This window comes from Pan troglodytes, chromosome 8, assembly GCF_028858775.2.
Source record: "Pan troglodytes isolate AG18354 chromosome 8, NHGRI_mPanTro3-v2.0_pri, whole genome shotgun sequence".
Taxonomy (NCBI): Eukaryota; Metazoa; Chordata; class Mammalia; order Primates; family Hominidae; genus Pan; species Pan troglodytes.
In genome coordinates this window covers 36,296,102-36,316,169 of record NC_072406.2, presented here as the reverse complement: position 1 = coordinate 36,316,169, position 20,068 = coordinate 36,296,102, and the positions used below count along the sequence as shown (strand labels likewise).

The 20,068-nt window shown below is 42.4% G+C and overlaps 1 protein-coding gene across 6 annotated transcripts in view; it reads left to right on the top strand.

The window, feature by feature from the left end:
• The window catches only part of C10H10orf67 (chromosome 10 C10orf67 homolog), a 150,464-nt gene that overhangs the window by 33,320 nt on the left and 97,076 nt on the right, over positions 1–20,068 (top strand). For all 6 annotated transcript variants that reach the window (XR_010146820.1, XM_009458059.5, XM_063781464.1 and 3 more), the window contains one exon: positions 9,540–9,695. Coding sequence is in view for 5 of the 6 variants with exons in the window: in XM_009458059.5 (XP_009456334.1) it covers positions 9,540–9,695 (156 nt within the window). In the remaining variant the exon portion in view is untranslated. The remainder of the gene's footprint in view (positions 1–9,539; positions 9,696–20,068) is intronic.

Genomic DNA, 20,068 nt, shown 5'->3' with positions numbered 1-20,068 from the left:
CAAGGCAGACCAGCAGGCTGGAGACCCAGGAAAGACTTGATGTTATAGCTTGAGTCCGAACGCAGTCCTCTAGGAGAATTTCTTCTTCCTCAGAGAATCTCAGTCTTTTTCTAAGAAGGCCTTCAACCTATTGGATGAGCTCCATCTACATGATGGAAGTATGAAGGGTAATCTGCCTTACTCAGAGCTACCTATTTAAATATTTATCTCATCTAAAAATACCAGCAACATTTAACGTTTGAAAAAGAGTACCATGGCCTAGCCAAGTTGATGCATAAAATTAATCATCACAGATACATATATGCAACTATATAGATGTATGTGAATGTGTATATGTAAGTGTGTAGATACATTTATGTATATCCTAGTTCTGTCTATGGAGAGCGCCTAGAGGCAGTGACACTCCTATAGCAATGAGTACACCTAGAGTTCAGCTTTTAGATTTAAATGATATTCTACACTAAAAGAAACCAGGGCTTTTTGGAGGAGTAGCCAACTCCAGGGCAGGGACAGGGAAAATGGAAGAAGGACCTGCAATATTTGTCGTAACTGAAGCAAGGAAATGCTCAAAAAATTATGAAGGCATGTCAGAACACAGGAGTCAGCTGGTAGGGGCTTCCTTCATTCCACTTGGCCAATCTGGGAAAATCCATGCATCAAAATAAATAATGATAATTATGAATTGTAACCATTTGAGTAAAATAGGAATCCATGAGCTCACTGTTATAAGTAAATAAGTGAATAACTAATGCATTTATTTATTTCAGGAAAAAGTTTGTCTTACGGAAGTACTAAAATATCTCCCTACCAATGCATATTAATACTTTAACTGGGAGTAAATGCATATTAATTAAGGAGTATAACATGTATTAATTAGTAAGTATAATACTTATTAATTAACTTTAGAGTGAAGAAAGTTAATACTGACACCATCTTAACTAAATGATAAAAGTTAATATCTCCATTATAAAAACCTTCATTATCTAAAAAGGTTAATATATCGCCTTTGAAGTAAGCAATTGACTTGCTTCCCATCCAGTATTGTCATAGTCAATCTAAATGTTCACAGAGTAATTATTCCCTAGTTTAAATGTTGCAAACTAACAGCAGGACCTTAATGAGAATGATGGCACCAAAATATAGAAATTTTATTTTAGAAAGTTAATGAGACAATTGAAATTCCAAAAACATTTTCCTTGAACAGCAGGCAGTAACTATTTTGACGTTGTTACTGAACCCAAGCTAGAATTTCTTTCTTTTTTTTTTTCTTTGAGATGGAGTTTCGCTCTTGTTGCCCAGGCTGGAGTGCAATGGCATGATCTCAGCTCACAGCAACCTCTGCCTCCCGGGTTCAAGCCATTCTCCTGCCTCAGCCTCCAGAGTAGCTGGGATTACAGGCATGTGCCACCACACCTGGCTAATTTTGTATTTTTAGTAGAGACGGGGTTTCTCCATGTTGGTCAGGCTGGTCTCGAACTCCGGACCTCAGGTGATCCACCCACCTCGGCCTCCCAAAGTGCTGGGATTACAGGCATGAGCCACCGTGCCCGGCCCCAAGCTGGAATTTCAAACTCCTGTGTTTGATAAGTGAATTGTGCAGCCTGATTGAACTTTGTCATACTCAGGCCCTCAGGCCTGGATGTCTGTTGCTCCTGTCAACTTGACAGTTGTCAGAAAGAACCTCTCGATGAAGGACAAGTGGTCACATGATTAGGCTGGGATTTAAACTAAAGGGTAATACATTTTTTAGTAAGCCACCCTAAGATGGGATGTTAAAATGGGACTCTTGGGTTTCAGTTTCATCCAAAGCCCCAAAAGTAAATAACAAAATACTGCTCAAAAGTGAGGTGTGGCTGGGTGTGGTGGTTCATGCCTGTAATTCCAGTGCCTTGGGAAGCCAAGACAGGAGGATGGCTTCAGCCCAGAAGTTAGAAGCTGCAGTGAGCAACGATCATGCCACTGTACTCCAGCCTGGGTGACAGAGCAAGACTCTATCTAAAAAGAAAAAAAAATAGATGCCAGCAGGATGTTCTTTGAAGGACATTCCAGGACTTGGTGGAGCAGCTTAATTGGCCAGTACTAGCCCATCATCCATCTCCAGGAAATATAAGAGAGATCTTGAATTTGGAAATGGACAAAGTTGGTCAAGAGGACCATTTTGGGGAAAGCAGGCAACATGGAGTGCTGACCTGTAAATGGGAGAGAGAAAGAGAGTATTTCTCCTTTGAGCCAAGCAAGAGTGGAGTTTTAGACCACTTGGAGAGCTTGACAAGCATTCCTGGGTCTGAGGAATGTGAGGACTGGTATGGGACTTGCCAGAAAAATTTCACAGAAGAGCAGGAGGGGTGATGGAGCAGAAGCCTGCTGACAAGGACCATCTGGAGAGGTGACAGGATGCCAGCAGAAGGGCAGGTCCTAGGACAGAAGCCAGTGAGGCACTGCTCTTGTGAAGGGCATTCCAGGATGCCAGGCCAGCATGGACCCTCCTGGGAACCAAAGGCAGCAGGTTACTGTCAATTGACACTTGTTTCTGTTCCCTTAACGTTTCTCCCTCTCCTCTGCACCAGACAGTTGGAGAATCTCAAATTGCAGAAATAAAAGAAAGAGAGGTTCAACCCTTCTCCTCCACTGCAGACTGCCAAATCTAAGGGGGGCCAGAGTGGTGGGAGGACAGAAGCATTAATGGGTGAGAGTTGGCTAGACTAGAATTTTTTGTTTTGGTTTTGGTTTTTGCTTTCTTCCCATTTTCTTTCTTCCTTTTATTTTGTTGTCATTGTCCAAGGTTAAAGTTGTTACTAAGTTAAAAAACTAAAGCCATGGTATCTTCCTGAAAGTTCTAAAAGGTGAGAACTATGAGACTAGAAACTAGATTTGCAGGGGCAGTGTGGGAAAATCACACTGCTTTCTGCTATCTCCCACAGAGTCCAGCTCATTCCATAAACACTAGTGAAACATCAGAAACATTCCAGGAGATGAAGAAAAATGAATTCATTGTATTTGGACCTTACAACTATTTTCTGAAAAGCCAAAAGTAAATCCCTCCAGGTGGATTTTGGGTTCTTCAAACAATTGCTTCAGCTGAAGTTGGAGGACCAACTGAAAGAGGAATCTTTGAGTCTGCACTAATAAAACAAGGTTAGAAGCATGTAAAAGTAAAACTTTTTTGTTCTTCCAAAGAATTGTGGCCCTCCCTGTCCTGAAGTCCAGAGTGGCCGAGCCCATCCAGAAGGCAGGCTGGCTCAAGCACCTCTCAGTGTGGTACCTGGGTGAGATTTTAAATGAGTTTCCCAGGGCACTTCCGTGACATGCTCTGATGAAGATGACTTGGCACCAGTCAGAACATCATTCCCTAAACAGCCTGCATCACTTTCTCATAATTTTTAGTGCATTGGTCTCTGCGCTGTCATGCAATCTTTGTTTTGCTGGCTTAAAAACTTCTGTTTTAGATTCAGAGGGTATATGTGCATGCTTGTTACATGGGTATATTGCATAATGGTGAGGATTGGGCTTCTAGTATATCCATCCCCCAATATTGAACATTGTATTCAATAGGTAATATTTCAACCCTAGTCTCCCTGCCACCTTTTTCCCTTTTGGAGTCCCCAGTGTCCATTATTTTCGTCCTTATGTTCATGTGTACCCGTTGTTTAGCTCCCACTTAGAAGTGAGAACATGTGGTATTTAGTTTTCTGTTCCTGCATTAATTTGCTTAGGATAATGCCTCCAGCTCCATTCATGTTACTGCAAAGGACATGATTTCATTCTTTTTAATGGCTGCATAGTATTCCATGATATATATATTAATATATTACATTTTCTTTATACAATCAACCATTGATGGACATTTAGGTTGGTTCCATGACTTTGCCATTGTGAATAGTGCTGCAATAAACATATAAGCGCAGGTATCTTTTTTAAGAGTAAAATAAACCCAACCTATTCAGAACATAAAAATTAGTTAGAAAATAAGCAAATAATAAAGTGACCCCAAGAAGAGTGTTCACAGGATAGAGAAAGGACATAGGGGTGGAAGGTGGGTGGGTGGGAGACCGGTGCTAAGGTTTCCAGAGCAGGTGGCATCTGGATTTGAATGAAAAATAGCCACAACAGGACTAAATGCTGGGATATAATACTTGCTGGGGGCTGTCTGTGTTGTAGGCACTATCCAAAATTGCTTACATGCATTATCTTATTTAATTCTCACAATTCAGGTACTATTATTAATAGTCCCATTTTACAAATGATAACACTGAGACACTCGGGGTTTAAGAAACTTGTTCAAGGTCCCAAGCTGACAGAGCTGGTCTGCAGACTCAGGCTATCCCACTCTAATACCATTCTGCTAGAATGACAAGCAAAAGTTTGTTGGGTCGGCTAAGAGGGAACTCCAAGTACAAAGGCACAGAGACCTGTGGCAACGTGGTGTTTCTGAGAAGTTGGATGCCGAGTGTATCAGTATTGATAAAATGCCCAGTTTGGGTGAAGAAAGAGGAGAGAAGACTGGCATGAGATGCTGGCCAGGTAAGTTGGCAGCAGATCATGAAGGCTGCCGTTTTGTATACCAGGCTAAGGGAGTTGGATGTTAGCCCGTAGGAGGATATGGGGAGAGCTGTATTTTAGAAAGGTTATTTGGCTACTGGATGAAGATTGGAGGGAAGTGACAAAACAAGAGGCAGGGAGGCTAGTTTTAAGAAGCTTTTACAATATCCAGGTGAACAAGGCAAGTACGAAGATTGTAGTGGAACAGGAAAGAAGGTGACGAGGTTTGGTACAGAATTAGGGGTAGATCGAACAAGTTTGATTAGTTTGTGAAAGAGAAGAAGGGGCTTAAAATGGGTTTCTGGCTTATGCTGCTGTTAATAAGGGGACGCAGAAAGGATGACAGTGAAGGTGTTGAACTCTGTTTGGATCTGTTGGATACGTAATGCCTAGTAACACTTAAGGGCCCTAGTAGAATAAATGTGTGTTGACCTTAGCAGAGTGTTTGAGCTGTAGACATATGTAAGAATAGATGTAAAGACTAGATATACATAATCAATACTCTTGTTTAAAAATCACAAAATTTAAGGCCAGGAGCGGTGGCTCTGTAGTCCCAGGACTTTGGGAGGCTGAGGCAGGCGGATCCCTTGAGCTCAGGAGTTTGAGACCAGCCTGGGCAATGTGGCAAAGCCCTGTCTCTGCAAAAAAATTACACATATTAGCCAGGCATGGTGGTATGTGCCTGAAGTCTCAGCTACTTGGGAGGCAGAGGTGGAGGCAGAGGTGGGAAGATCACTTGAGCCCAGAAAGCGGAGGTTGCAGTGAGCCGATTGCATCACTGCACTCCAGCCTGGGTGAGAGTGAGACCCTGTCTTAAAAAAACAAAAAAAAACAAAAAAAAAAAAACCAAAAAAAAACTAAATAAAAAATCTAAATAAATAAAATCACAAAATTTTAAAAGCTGATATTGGATATTGTCATATGGAGTATTCTTTTTCACTCTTTTTAATTCTACTGTACATTCATTTTTTCATACTGTATAGATTATGCCAGTGCTGTTCATAGCCACCTTCATATATTATTCTTCTTAGTCTGCTGGTATTCATCATATTAGGACAATTTGAGCTTACAAATCTAACTCTTTTGAAATAGAACATTAAGTATATTAGCAGATATTACTAGGTTTTGCTATATTTCCTGTATGTTGTATGTACCCAAATATATTAGTAACAAACACACAAAGAATCAAATGGTTTCTTTATAATTTCAAAAAGAGTCCAAACTAAACCACAGGTTTTGCATAACAGTGTTGAAAATAAGATTTTTAAATGCTGGAAGTAAGTAACATTATCCACTTTTAAAGCATTTCATCCTTTTTTTGGTTTTGTAATATAGTTATTCAGAGTAATGAATGCAGATAGGAAGCATCTAAATGCTTAAAACAAGATGTCAAGGTGTATTACTTCTTTCAACATCTCCATTCCAGTCTATTGAGGCAATTAGTTGCACCATTGATGTTTACTTCCTTTTCTACATATTCAAATTTTTACTGTCTTCCCTTCTAGAGGAATATTAAAGTAGGATATTCACAAATCGTGATGTCAATTTACTATTAGGATTTACTATTATTACCTTTTTCCAGCTTTACTGATGTATAATTGACAAATATAAATTGTATATATTCAAGGTATACAATGTGATGATTTGAAATACATTGTATAATGATTACCACAATCAAATTAATTAACACATACTTCTAGTTACTACTGTGTGTGGGGTGGGGGGCGGTGGCAGTAAGGACACAAGATCTGCTCTCTTGGCAAATTTCAAGTAAACAATACACTGTTATTAACCATAGTCACCATACTGTACGTTAGATTGCCAGAACTTATTCATCTTATGACTGAAAGTTTATACCCTTTGACCAACATCTCCCCATTTTCCCTGTGCTCCAGCCTCTGTCAACCACCATTCTTTTTTTTTTTTTTTTTCTGAGATGGAGTCTGGCACTGTCACCCAGGCTGGGCTGGAGTGCAGTGGTGCTATCTCGGCTCACTGCAACCTCCACCTCCTGGCTTCAAGTGATTCTCCTGCCTCAACCTCCCAAGTAGCTTAGATTACAGGTGTCTGCCACCATGCCCAGCTAATTTTTTCTATTTTTAGTAGAGACAGGGTTTCACATGTTGGCCAGGCTAGTCTCGAACTCCTGACCTGATGATTTGCCCGCCTAGGGCTCCCAAAGTGCTGAGATTACAGGCGTGAGCCACTGCGCCCAGCCTATCAACCACCGTTCTACTCCCTGCTTCTTTAAGTTCAACTTTTTTGGATTCTACATATTAGTGGGATAATACACTACCTTTTTATATCTGGCTTATTTCACTTAGCATAATGTCTTCCAGGTTCATCCATCTTGTCCCAAATAGCAAGATATCCTTCTTTTTTATGGCTGAAAAATATTCTATTGTATTAATATATACATTGTACATACTACCATTGTAAATATTCCATTGTGTGTGTGTGTATGTGAGAGAGTGTGTGTGTGTGTGTGTGCGCGCGTATGTAGCGTTTTCTTCATTCATCTGTTGATGGATATTTAGGTTGTTTCTATATCTTGGCTATTGTGAATAATGCTGTAATGAACATAGGAATGCAAATATCTTTAAGATCATGATTTTATTTCCTTTGAATATATACCCAGAAGTAGGATAGCTGGATCATATGGCAGTTCTAGTTTTAATTTTCTGAAGAACCTCCATACTATTTTCCATAATGGCTGTACCACTTTACATTCCTATCAACAGTGCACAAGGGTTGCCTCTTCTCCATACCGTTGCCAATACTTGTTATCTCTTATCTTTTTGAAAATACTCATTCTAATAGCTCATTCTTATCATAATGAGGTAATATCTCATTGTAGTTTTGATTTGCATCTTCCTGATGATTGGCGATGTTTCATGTAACTGTTGGCCATTTGTATATCATCTTTGGAAAAATGTTTATTTAGGCCTTGACTCATTTTTTAATCTTTTCTTTTTAAAAAAATTTTACAGAAGGATGTCTTGTTATGTTGCTCAGGCTGGGCCCAAACTCCTGGCCTCGAGTGATCCACCTGCTTCAGCCTCCCAAGTAGCTGGGATTATAGACACAAGCCACCATGCCTAGCATTTACTATTGCTTTATTAAACTTCTAATTTTGTTAATGCATTGTTTTTCTTGATTTGTTCAACTGCGTGTCTGTGTTCTCTTGCGTCTCATTGAGCTTCTTAAAGATAATTATTTTGAATTATTTATCAAATGATTTGCAGATCTCCATTTTTTTGGAGTCAGTTACTGGAACTGTATTCGTTTTCTTGAGAGTGTCATGTTTGCCTGATTCTTCACTATCTATATAGCCTTATGTTCGTGTTTGTGCATTTGGATGAGCAAACACTTCCTCCAGTCATTACAGACTGGTTTTGGTAGGTAAAGATTTTCTTCTTTTGGGTCCCTAAGCTGATAAGATTGCCTTCAGGATTGCAGTTGAGTAGGGTTGCAGCCAAGTTACGTGGCTGCTGCTGGGTCTGCAATGGGGACCATGTTAATGGGCCTATTACTAGGGGCTTGAACAGGCTTGGATCCTGTCTGGCCCCTGGAAAGAATAAACTGCTTCCAGGACCTTAGTCTGTAGAGTTGGTGCTGGGTAAAGAAGATTCTTCAGGTTTCACAGTTGGGTTTGCAGATGGTGGGCCTGTTACCAGACACACAGATGAGTGTGTATTCCTTCAGGTCCCTTGTAGTGTTCCTGCTGGGTTACTGAGTTGGTACCTGGGCAAGGAGAAGTGGCCATGGACCATGGCTGACAGGGGCTTGAAGGGAATTACAGGGCTGCTTCATGGCTTACACTGAGACTGGGGTCTGCAGACATGCCTCCAGAGACATAGAAAGGTGTGCCTCCTGCCAGGCTCCTGGGCAAGCAGGACTGCTCCTGGACCATGGCTGAGTGGGCTCGAGCTGGGTCACGGGGCTACTTCAGGCTTCTCCATCAGACTGAGGTCAGCAGCTTGCCTCCAGAGGCATTGATGGCCATGTTTCCTGGCAGATCTCTGGGTGGACAGGACTGCTTCTGGATGAAGGCTAGGAAGGGACAGAACTAGGCTGCAGGCCCACCCCAAGATCTGCAGTGGAATCAAAATCAGTGGGCCTGCCTTTGGGGCACAGAAAGGCATAGCTTTCTGCAAGCCCCTGGGTGGGCAAGACTGCTCTCAGACTGCAGCTGAGAGGGCTGGGACCAAGTTAAAGGGCTGTTTCAAGATCTGCTGTGAGACTGAGGTCAGCCAACCTGCTTCTGAAGGCACAAATAGGCATGACTCCCAGCAGGTTCCTGGGCAGGCAGGACTGGTCTCAAACTGCAGCTGAAAGTGGGTTTGGTTGAGTTACAGAGCTGATTCAGGATCCACAGCTGAGACTGAGGCCTGTGGGCTTGTCACCAGAGGTACAGGTGAATGTGATTCCTCCTGGATTTCTTGGCAGATGGTTCTAGAGGCAGGACCAAGTCCACAGGGCAATGAAGCAATTTCTGGGTTTGTAGCTGGGACCATGGTCAGTGAGCCTGCCACCTAGGTGCAGCCTGCCAGTCAAAACAGCCCTCCTCAGTCTTGGGCTCCACTAGAGTTTTGCAGTCTTCTATCCAGGTCCCAAATCTCCCTCAAGGGAACTTTTGTCCACGGATGGCTGCCAAATTCTTGTTGAGTAGACGTTCTCCTAATGTTCCATCTTGCTCTTTACTATTGTAGTTTACATGGCTGATACAGTTAGAGTAACTGATCATGCTTTGTGTTTTATAGGATAACACTGTGCTACATAGTGCATAATACTTTTTAAGCATATATTTCAATATAAATAAAGTTGCTTACTAAAATTGTATGCAGGTTACAAAAATAACCTTCACAAAACAGTAGTTTAAAAGATGAAATGTTTTCTGGTGGTGTCTAATTTTTAATGCTGAGTGTCTAATTTAGTGTAAGTGCCTAATTTTTAATGCTTAGTGTCTAATTTTTAATGCTGCTTTTTTTTGTCCCTAGCAATTCTTTGAGGTAGAAGAAGAGAATGTTTCTTTGCAAGATGTGAGTACTGTCAAAACAAATATTTTGTTAAGAAAACTGAAAGAGAAAGAAGAAGTTATTAAAGAATTAAAAGAAGAACTAGACCAATATAAAGATTTTGGATTTCACAAAATGGTAAGTTTCAAGGCAAGGAATAATTAATTTTAATATACATAAATAAAGTCATAAATAGTTAAAAGCTTGAGTTAATGATAAATTAAAATCCAATTGCTGCATTTTGGGCATCTCCCCATAATATAAGCCAGTCTAACTCTTTTCTGCTCAATGGCCTATTCTAGAAAACCCATAACAATATGAATAGGAGCAATATAATGAATAGGAGCAATAAAATTAAAAATACAATTTTTGTTTAAATGGAAATAAAATAACTTACCTCCCACTGCAAAAAATGTCCTACTCTAGAAGAGCGTGGGAGTGGATTTTTGTTGTAACCGAAGACTCCCACCTTTTTTTGCAGTCAAAGTAGTTTGAAAGACACAAAGCTAATCTTTCCAAGCCAGAGCTTCCAAGAAGCCAACTTGGAACAGAATGACATTTAAATAAAAATATCAAGAAGAAAAATCCCAGAGGATTTTCCCCTCAGTTTTTCCTGTTGCAGTGGGAGCCAGGAGCTGCTTTACTGGTTAGACAAACTACTGATGGGAGCAAAAATGGAATGACTGAGAAGGCAGAAAGAAGAACCTAAACTCCTGTCAAGGAGGAAGTTTAAGGGCTTTGGAAAATGTGGATCCTGAGAACGAATTCATTGTCATCTCATGTCTGCTCTGAGCCACCGGATGTCCCAGGCCCAACCATGGTCCAGAGCTGGAGAGGATTTTATTCTTAAGTTCTAAGAACAAGAAGCTGATTGTTTGATTTGGAAAGGCTAACAGATGCTGGGACCCAGGAGGAATAAAAGTCTATTGAATAGCAATAGCAGGTATCAGATACTTCATCGATGGCATCTCTTCTCATTCTCACAGTTCAGTTTGCAGATGAAGAAGCAGAGACAGGGTGGTTAAGTAACTTCCTCATGGGCAAACAGGTAGTAGATGGTAAAGATGGTACATGAACCAAGGTTCACCTGAATCTAAAGTCCACTTACAGAGGGGGAGCTTTATCCTCTACAGTAAGAATTAAAGGTTGTAGTGAATATATAATATACATATGCATATAGAAAATGTACAGATTATAATGTATAGATTATGTTATCATAATATATTATAATATGATATATTATAATACATTAATAATTATTAATAGATTAATACACATAGAGGGCTACCCTCTTTGGGTCCTCTCCCTTTGTATGGGAGCTCTGTTTCCACTCTATTTCACTCTGTTAAATCTTGTAACTGCACTCTTATGGTCCGTGTTTGTTACGGCTTGAGCTGAGCTTTCGCTCACCGTCCACCTCTGCTGTTTGCCGCCATCGCAGACCCACCGCTGACTTCCATCCCTCTGGATCCAGCAGGATGTCCGCTGTGCTCCTGATCCAGCGGGGCGCCCATTGCCGCTCCCGATCAGGCTAAAGGCTTGCCATTGTTCCTGCATGGCTAAGTGCCCGGGTTGATCATAATCGAGCTGAATGCTAGTTACTGGGTTCCACGGTTCTCTTCCATGGCCCATGGCTTCTAATAGAGCTATAACACTCACTGCATGGCCCAAGATTCCATTCCTTGGAATCCATGAGGCCAAGAACCCCAGGTCAGAGAACACGAGGATTGTCACCATCTTGGAAGAGGCCCACCACCACCGCATGGCCCAAGATTCCATTCCTTGGAATCTGTGAGGCCAAGAACCCCAGGTCAGAGAACACGAGGCTTGCCACCATCTTGGAAGTGGCCTGCTGCCATTTTGGAAGTGGCCTACCACCATCTTGGGAGCTCTGGGTGCAAGGACCCCCCAGTAACATTTTGGTGACCCACATGGGACCTCCAAAGTGATGAGTAATATTGGGACCACTTTCGCTTGCTATTCTGTCCTATCCTTAGAATTGGAGGAAAATACCGGGCACCTGTCGGCCAGTTAAAAACGATTAGCGTGACCACCGGACTTAAGACTCAGGTGTGAGGCTGTCTGGGGAAGGGCTTTCTAACAACCCCCAACACTTCTGGGTTAGGGATATTGGTCTGCCTGGAGCCAGCTTCCACTTTCAATTTTCTTGGGGAAGCCGAGGGCCGACTAGAGGCAGAAACCTGTCATCCCAAACTCCTGGCAGTATCCGGTTGAGATCATGGCACAGCCAGAAGTTTCTACTCAACAGTCGCCCATGCGTGTGCCCCTACCTTTCCTTCTGACCCATATTCCCCGATTATGCCCCCTCCAAGCAGTGGGAGGAGGAGAATTCGGCCCAGCTAGAGTGCATGTACCTTTTTCTTTCTCAGACTTAAAGCAAATTAAAATAGACCTAGGTAAATTCTCAGATAACCCTGATGGCTATATTGATGTTTTACAAGGGTTAGGACAATCCTTTGATCTGACATGGACAGATACAATGTTACTGCTAAATCAGACACTAACCCCAAATGAGAGAAGTGCCGTCATAACTGCAGCCTGAGAGTTTGGTGATCTCTGGTATCTCAGTCAGGTCAATGATAAGATGACAACAGAGGAAAAAGAATGATTCCCCACAGGCCAGCAGGCAATTCCCAGTGTAGACCCTCACTGGGACACAGAATCAGAACATGGAGATTGGTGCTGCAGACATTTGCTAACTTGTGTGCTAGAAGGACTAAGGGAAACTAGGAGGAAGCCTATGAATTATTCAATGATGTCCACTATAACACAGGGAAAGGAAGAAAATCCTACTGCCTTTCTGGAGAGACTAAGAGAGGCATTGAGGAAGCATACCTCTCTGTCACCTGACTCTGTTGAAGGCCAACTGATCTTAAAGGATAAATAAGTTTATTACTCAGTCAGCTGCAGACATTAGAAAAAAACTTCAAAAGTCCACCTTAGGCCTGGAGAAAAACTTAGAAACTCTATTGAACTTGGCAACCTCGGTTTTTTATAATAGAGATCAGGAGGAGCAGGCGGAATGGGACAAACGGGATTAAAAAAGGCCACCGCTTTAGTCATGGCCCTCAGGCAAGCGGACTTTGGAGGCTCTGGAAAAGGGAAAAGCTGGGAAAATCGAATGCCTAATAGGTCTTGCTTCCAGTGCGGTCTATAAGGACACTTTAAAAAAGATTGTCCAAGTACAAGTAAGCCGCCCTCTCATCCATGCCCCTTATGTCAAGGGAATCACTGGAAGGCCCACTGCCCCAGGGGACAAAGGTCCTCTGAGTCAGAAGCCACTACCCAGATGATCGAGCAGCAGGACTGAGGGTGCCTGGGGCAAGCACCAGCCCATGCCATCACCCTCACAGAGCCCCAGATATGCTTGACCATTGAAGGCCAGGAGGTTAACTGTCTCCTGGACACTGGCGCAGACTTCTCAGTATTTTTTTTTTTTTTTTTTTTTTGAGACAGAGTCTCGCTCTGTCACCCAGGCTGGAGTGCAGTGGCGCGATCTTGGCTCACTGCAAGCTCCACATCCTGGGTTCGCGCCATTCTCCTGCCTCAGCCTCCTGAGTAGCTGGGACTACAGGCGCCCGCCACAACACCCAGCTAATTTTTTTTTATGTTTTAGTAGAGACAGGGTTTCACCGTGTTAGCCAGGATGGTCTCGATCTCCTGACCTCATGATTCGCCCGCCTCAGCCTCCCAAAGTGCTGGGATTACAGGCATGAGCCACTGCGCCCGCCCCCTTCTCAGTCTTACTCTCCTGTCGTGGTCAACTGTCCTCCAGATCTGTCACTATCCAAGGGGTCCTAGGACAGCCAGTCACTAGATACTTCTGCCAGCCACTAAGTTGTGACTGGGGAACTTTACTCTTTTCACATGCTTTTCTAATTATGCCTGAAAGCCCCACTTCCTTGTTAGGGAGAGACATTCTAGCAAAAGCAGGGGCCATTATACACCTGAACATAGGAGAAGGAACACCCCATTTGTTGTCCCCTGCTTGAGGAAGGAACTAATCCTGAAGTCTGGGCAACAGAAGGACAATATGGACGAGCAAAGAATGCCCGTCCTGTTCAAGTTAAACTAAAGGATTACGCCTCCTTTTCCTACCAAAGGCAGTACCCCCTTTGACCCAAGGCCCAACAAGGACTCCAAAAGATTAAGGACCTAAAAGCCCAAGGCCTAGTAAAACCATGCAATAGCCCCTGCAATACTCCAATTTTAGGAGTACAGAAACCCAACAGACAGTGGAGGTTAGTGGAAGATCTCAGGATTATCAATGAGTCTGTTGTTCCTCTATACCCAGCTATACCTAACCTTCTACTCTGCTTTCCCAAATACCAGAGGAAGCAGAGTGGTTTACAGTCCTGGACCTTAAGGATACCTTTTTCTGCATCCTTGTACATCCTGACTCTCAATTCTTGTTTGCCTTTGAAGATCCTTCAAACCCAATGTCTCAACTCACCTGGACTGTTTTACCCCAAGGGTTCAGGAATAGCCCCCATCTATTTGGCCAGGCATTAGCCCAAGACTTGAGCCAGTTCTTATACCTGGACACTGTTGTCCTTCGGTACATGGATGATTTACTTTTAGCCGCCCATTCAGAAACCTTGTGCCATCAAGCCACCCAAGTGCTCTTAAATTTCCTCGCTACCTGTGGCTACAAGGTTTCCAAACCAAAAGCTCAGCTCTGCTCACAGCAGTTTAAATACTTAGGGCTAAAATTATCCAAAGGCATCAGGGCCCTCAGTGAGGAATGTATCCAGGCTATACTGGCTTATCCTTATCCCAAAACCCTGAAGCAACTAAGAGCGTTCCTTGGCATAACAGGAACTGCCGAATATGGATTCCCAGGCATGGCGAAATAGCCAGACCATTATATACACTAATTAAGGAAACTCAGAAAGCCAATACCCATTTAGTAAGATGGACACCTGAAGCAGAAGTGGCTTTCCAGGCCCTAAAGAAGGCCCTAACCCAAGCCCCAGTGTTAAGCTTGCCAATGGGGCAAGACTTTTCTTTATACGTCACAGAAAAAAACAGGAATAGCTCTAGGAGTCCTCACACAGGTCTGAGGGATGAGCTTGCAACCTGTGGCATACCTGAGTAAGGAAATTGATGTAGTGGCAAAGGGTTGGCCTCATTGTTTTTATTTTTTTGTTTGTTTGTTTTTTTGAGACAGAGTCTCACTTTGTCGCCCAGGCTGGAGTGCAGTGGTGCCATCTCGGCTCACTGCAAGCTCCGCCTCCCAGGTTCATGCCATCCTCCTGCCTCAGCCTCCCGAGTAGCTGGGACTACAGGTGCACACCGCCACGCCTGGCTGATTTTTTGTATTTTTAGTAGAGGTGGGGTTTCACCGTGTTCGCCAGGATGGTCTCGATCTCCTGACCTTGTGATCCACCCACCTCAGCCTCCCAAAGTGCTGGGATTATAGGCGTGAGCCACCATGCCCGGCCGGGTTGGCCTCATTGTTTATGGGTAGTGGTGGCAGTAGCAGTCTTAGTATCTGAAGCAGTTAATACAGGTAAGAGATCTTACTGTGTGGATATCTTACGATGTGAATGGCTTACTCACTGCTAAAGGAGACTTGTGCCTGTCAGACAACTGTTTACTTAAATATCAGGCTCTATTACTTGAAGGGCCAGTGCTGCGACTGCACACTTGTGCAACTCTTAACCCAGCCACATTTCTTCCAGACAAAGAAGAAAAGATAGAACATAACTGTCAACAAGTAATTGCTCAAACCTATGCCGCTCAGGGGGACGTTTTAGAGGTTCCCTTGACTGATCCCAACCTCAACTTGTATACTAATGGAAGTTCCTTTGTAGAAAAAGGACTTCGAAAAGCGGGGTATGCAGTTGTCAGTGATAATGGAGTACTTGAAAGTAATCCCTTCACTCCAGGAACTAGTGCTCAGCTGGTAAAACTAATAGCCCTCACTCGGGCACTAGAATTAAGAGAAGGAAAAAGGGTGAATATATATGCAGAGTAGTATGCTTACCTAGTCCTCCATGCCCATGCAGCAATATGGAGAGAAAGGGAATTCCTAACTTCCGAGGGAACATCTATCAAACATCAGGAAGCCATTAGGGAAATATTATTGGCTGTACAGAAACCTAAAGAGGTGGCAGTCTTAGACTGGCGGGGTCATCAGAAAGGAAAGGAAAGGAAAGGGAAATAGAAAGGAACCACCAAGAAGATATTGAAGCCAAAACAGCCACAAGGAAGGACCCTCCATTAGAAATGCTTATAGAAGGGGACCCCTAGTATGGGGTAATCCCCTCCAGGAAAGCAAGCCCCAGTACTCAGAAGAAGAAATAGAATGGGGAACCTCACGAGGACATAGTTGCCTTCCCTCAGGATGGCTAGCCATGGAAGAAGGAAAAATACTTTTGCCTGCAGCTAACCAATGGAAATTACTTAAAACCCTTCACCAAACCTTTCACTTAGGCATTAATAGCACCCATCAGGTGGCCAAATTATTATTTACTGGACCAGGCCTTTTCAAAACTATCAAGCAGATAGTCAGGGCCTGTAAAGTGTGCCAAAGAAATAATCCCCTGCACTGCAGGCCATACATTTCAATCCCTGTATCTTTAACCTCCTTGTTAAGTTTGTCTCTTCCAGAATCAAAGCTGTAAAACTACAAATCATTCTTCAAATGGTGCCCCAGATGCAGTCTGTGACTAAGATCTACCACAGACCCCTGGACCAGCCTGCTAGCCCATGCTCCGATGTTAATGACATCAAAGTCACCCCTCCCGAGGAAATCTCAACTGCACAACCCCTACTACACCTGAATTCAGCAGGAAGCAATTAGAGCGGTCATCAGCCAACCTCCCCAACAGCACTTGGGTTTTCCTGTTGAGAGGGGCACTGAGAGACAGGACTAGCTGGATTTCCTAGGCCGACTAAGAATCCCTAAGCCTAGCTGGGAAGGTGACCGCTTCCACCTTTAAACACAGGGCTTGCAACTTAGCTCACACCAGACCAATCAGATAGTAAGGAGAGCTCACTGAAATGCTAATTAGGCAAAAACAGGAGGTAAAGAAATAGCCAATCATCTGTTGCCTGAGAGCACAGTGGGAGGGACAATGATCGGGATATAAACCCAGGCATTTGAGCTGGCAATGGCTACCCTCTTTGGGTCCCTTCCCTTTGTATGGGAACCCTGTTTCCACTCTATTTCACTCTATTAAATCTTGCAACTGCAAAAAAAAAAAAAGTACACATAGAAATATCGACACATGCATACAGGAAAATCTGAAAAGTTATATGTCAAAATGTTAACACTAGGAAGAAACACTTATGGGTTGCTCATGCCTTTGAATACAATTTATGGTTTATCTAAATCCCTCACTAGTACTCTTATTTAAAACTTCAACGTTATAAGAGATAATGAATCAAACACAAACCATTCTAAAGGATCGTATTTAAACTGGTTTAAATGTTTGTTTTAGGTGTTTACTTTGTTAATCTATTAGAAATCTTTATATCTAGAAAAAATTGAGCACCTTCTAAGCAATACAGTATTGTGTCAATAGCATAGATCTAATAAAATTGAATATTAATTTTTGTTTATATCTTGGACTAGGAAGCACATTCAATTTTTGCATTTGCCTTTGAAAAACCTTTTCTTGGGTTTACATTTACTTTTACTTTTTGAAGAAAACAATTTAATAGAAAAGACTAAAAACTGTAATAGTTTGCTTTTAATCCTGCCTTGGCCAAAGACATCCAGTGTAGATGTGGCAAGGCAATTTTGATCCATTTATTTCCCATTTGTGAAATGCAACATGATACCCACCTGGCTAAACTAGAGAGTTATGATAAGAACACCTGCTGTGTTGAATGTAAATTGCTTCAAGTTCTTTGAAGAAATATTCATGTATCAATTCAGGTATTATAAGGAAATGCACAAATCCTTATGGCCATCCGTTTATGTTCCATAAAATGTACCAAACAGACCTCTGGACTGTTGAGAACACCCCAATTGGGTAAGACAGCTCCCTATACTCTTGAAATGTTTACACCTCTAACTTTTCTCTTCAGCTGGTTACCTGGCCCAGCTGGACATTCTGGGGAAAGCGTGAGGATGGGCTGTGGCTTTGTGAAAAGGAGAGCAGGTGGGAGCCACACCGGCTCATGTGTAAGCAGGCTGTTCTCTGGCTTTCAGTGGCATCCAGAATACTCTGGTTATTCCAATGTAGTTAGTCCCCAAAGAGCACATTAGAATTTCTGTAAACACTCTTAATATTTGAGGAAGGTGAGGTGATTCTGATTAACGGGGTGTATGGATTTCTCCTGGAGACCCCAACAAAGCATACGTGTCTGCTCTCCCCTCCTGACTGCTCTGCTCTCCCCTCCTGACTGAGGGTGATGGAAAGCATACGTGTCACCATTTCAAGAACACAGACATGAATGCCACAAAGGCAGATCATAGCTTATATCAAATAAAATGAAACACACTTTTTTCCTACATTCTCTAAGAACAAACTTTCCTAAAACCTTAAGTTCTAGATGATCTTTTTTATTTGAAATTTCATCTGATTCAACTGCCCCCTCTAGTGGTATTTTAAAAACCCTTGGGACACCAAGTCTCAAATTAGATTGGGAACACGGAATTTGGAAAAACAATTAAAAATTTCAAAGTAGCAGTGGAAGTAAGTTGAAAAAAAAAGTGAAATAAACAACTTTTATTTAGTTTATCTACAGTTATCTAGTTTACTCTTACTGATTATCAAATTACTTCAATAGCTTTATAATTAATAAGTAGTTGTAATTTCTCATCTCCAGATGGGAACATCCTGAATGTCGAATTTTCCCAAGAGCAACTTCATTCAAGGGATGAAATGTTCAGGTTTTATTCGGTGGGAAATCAATGTGACTCAGCTGCATACCATTGTAGCCATCAGGTTTCCATGCTGTCCGTTGGCTAATCCTCTTGAGAATTTATAAAGGAGGTTAGCCTTTATGTCTCTGTAATTGTGTGTGTGTGTTTCTGTGTGTGTGTGTGTGAGTGTGTGTGTGTGTGCCTGTGCATGTGTTTTAATTTCAATTGGAGCTGGCATTTTGAATAGACTTTTTATTTTTCTTTCTTATCCCAACACTGATGAGCCCTGCAACCATCACCCACCTACCTTCCATTGCGAGCATATCTGCTTGTTGCTGACAGCTCTGAAACAGAGCTGTCATTCAAGAGTGGCAGCTCTGCAGGGTTGCACTGCCCAGAGTGCCACTTTCCTGGTTGTCACTCATTGGGAAAGCACCTGCTCTTCTCTGTGACTGTCATGAGGCATGGGCTTGCATCAGAACTCTGCTCCTCCCCAGAAAATTGAGATGTCCAATTCAATGGAGCCTGTGGAGGGGAAACTGCTGAGAAGGCACAGAAAGTGCTCTGAAGCAGGACTTCTCAGACTTTACCGCTCACATGCATCACCTGCAGATCTCGTTAGATGCAGACTGTGACACAGTAGCTCTGGGTTGGGCCTGAGGGGCTGCATTTCTAATCAGTTCCCAGGTGATGCTGAGGCTCCTGATCCATGGACCGCATTTGAGGAGCAAAGCTCCCAAGTACACCTGTTTTCAAAAATGATTCTTTCGAGATTCAATTTGGGATTCAGTTTGTAATTCTATGCATCTTGTGAATATTCACAAAAGATATAGCACATATGCCACCACCTGAAGTCCTAGTTTTAATAATATGAAAGAAAAACTTGAGATTGGTAAGTTTCTTTACAATTTTGAAATTCCAGAATGATCATGGATTACACACAGTCTCTCTTAAAGTGTGGTTTAAACGGCTACATCCAGTTAACTGCCTTTAATGATCTCCATCCTTCTTAACCTCATTTTATTAAGGCAGTTTATTTTTTAAAAGTCTCCTGGTTTAAGCAAGCACAAACTAGCAGTGTGGGCAGATGGCAGAAGGAACACCACCACAAAACCTGCCACTCAGAGTGTAACAGAGGACCGTAGCAGCTCAGAACGATCCCTTTGTTCATTTTGCTAATGAGTGTCCTCATTGCTGTGGGCGTCTGAATAGTTAATTACTTGCAGTTCCCACAGCTGACAGATGGTGGGGACAGAGCTAAGGGTTAACCTTGGAAGAACAGGGGTTGTGGTTTGATATGTGGAGGACAAACCCCCGTATTTAATGTGTTTTCCTTGCGTCCTGCTTTCATACAAAGAGATTCTTAGAACCCGTAGTTAGGTATTAGCTGCTACCATTTGTAAATTTTACACTTCATCTGATGAATTCAAATAGTTCTTCTTTAGTTTATGAGAATCGGGTTCTCATGTAATCCTCTGTGGATGTTCATATTCTGCCACTGTTAGGAAAAGTATGCTTAAGCCTATTAAGGCCAGTATTGTTTGTTTATTTCTTTCCACACACACACACACACAAAACCTTTTAGTCTATAAATGCATTCTGTGATGGTCTCAAATTGAACACTGTGGGACAAGAAATTAATGACGGATTCTTCGTTTATTAAGAAAAC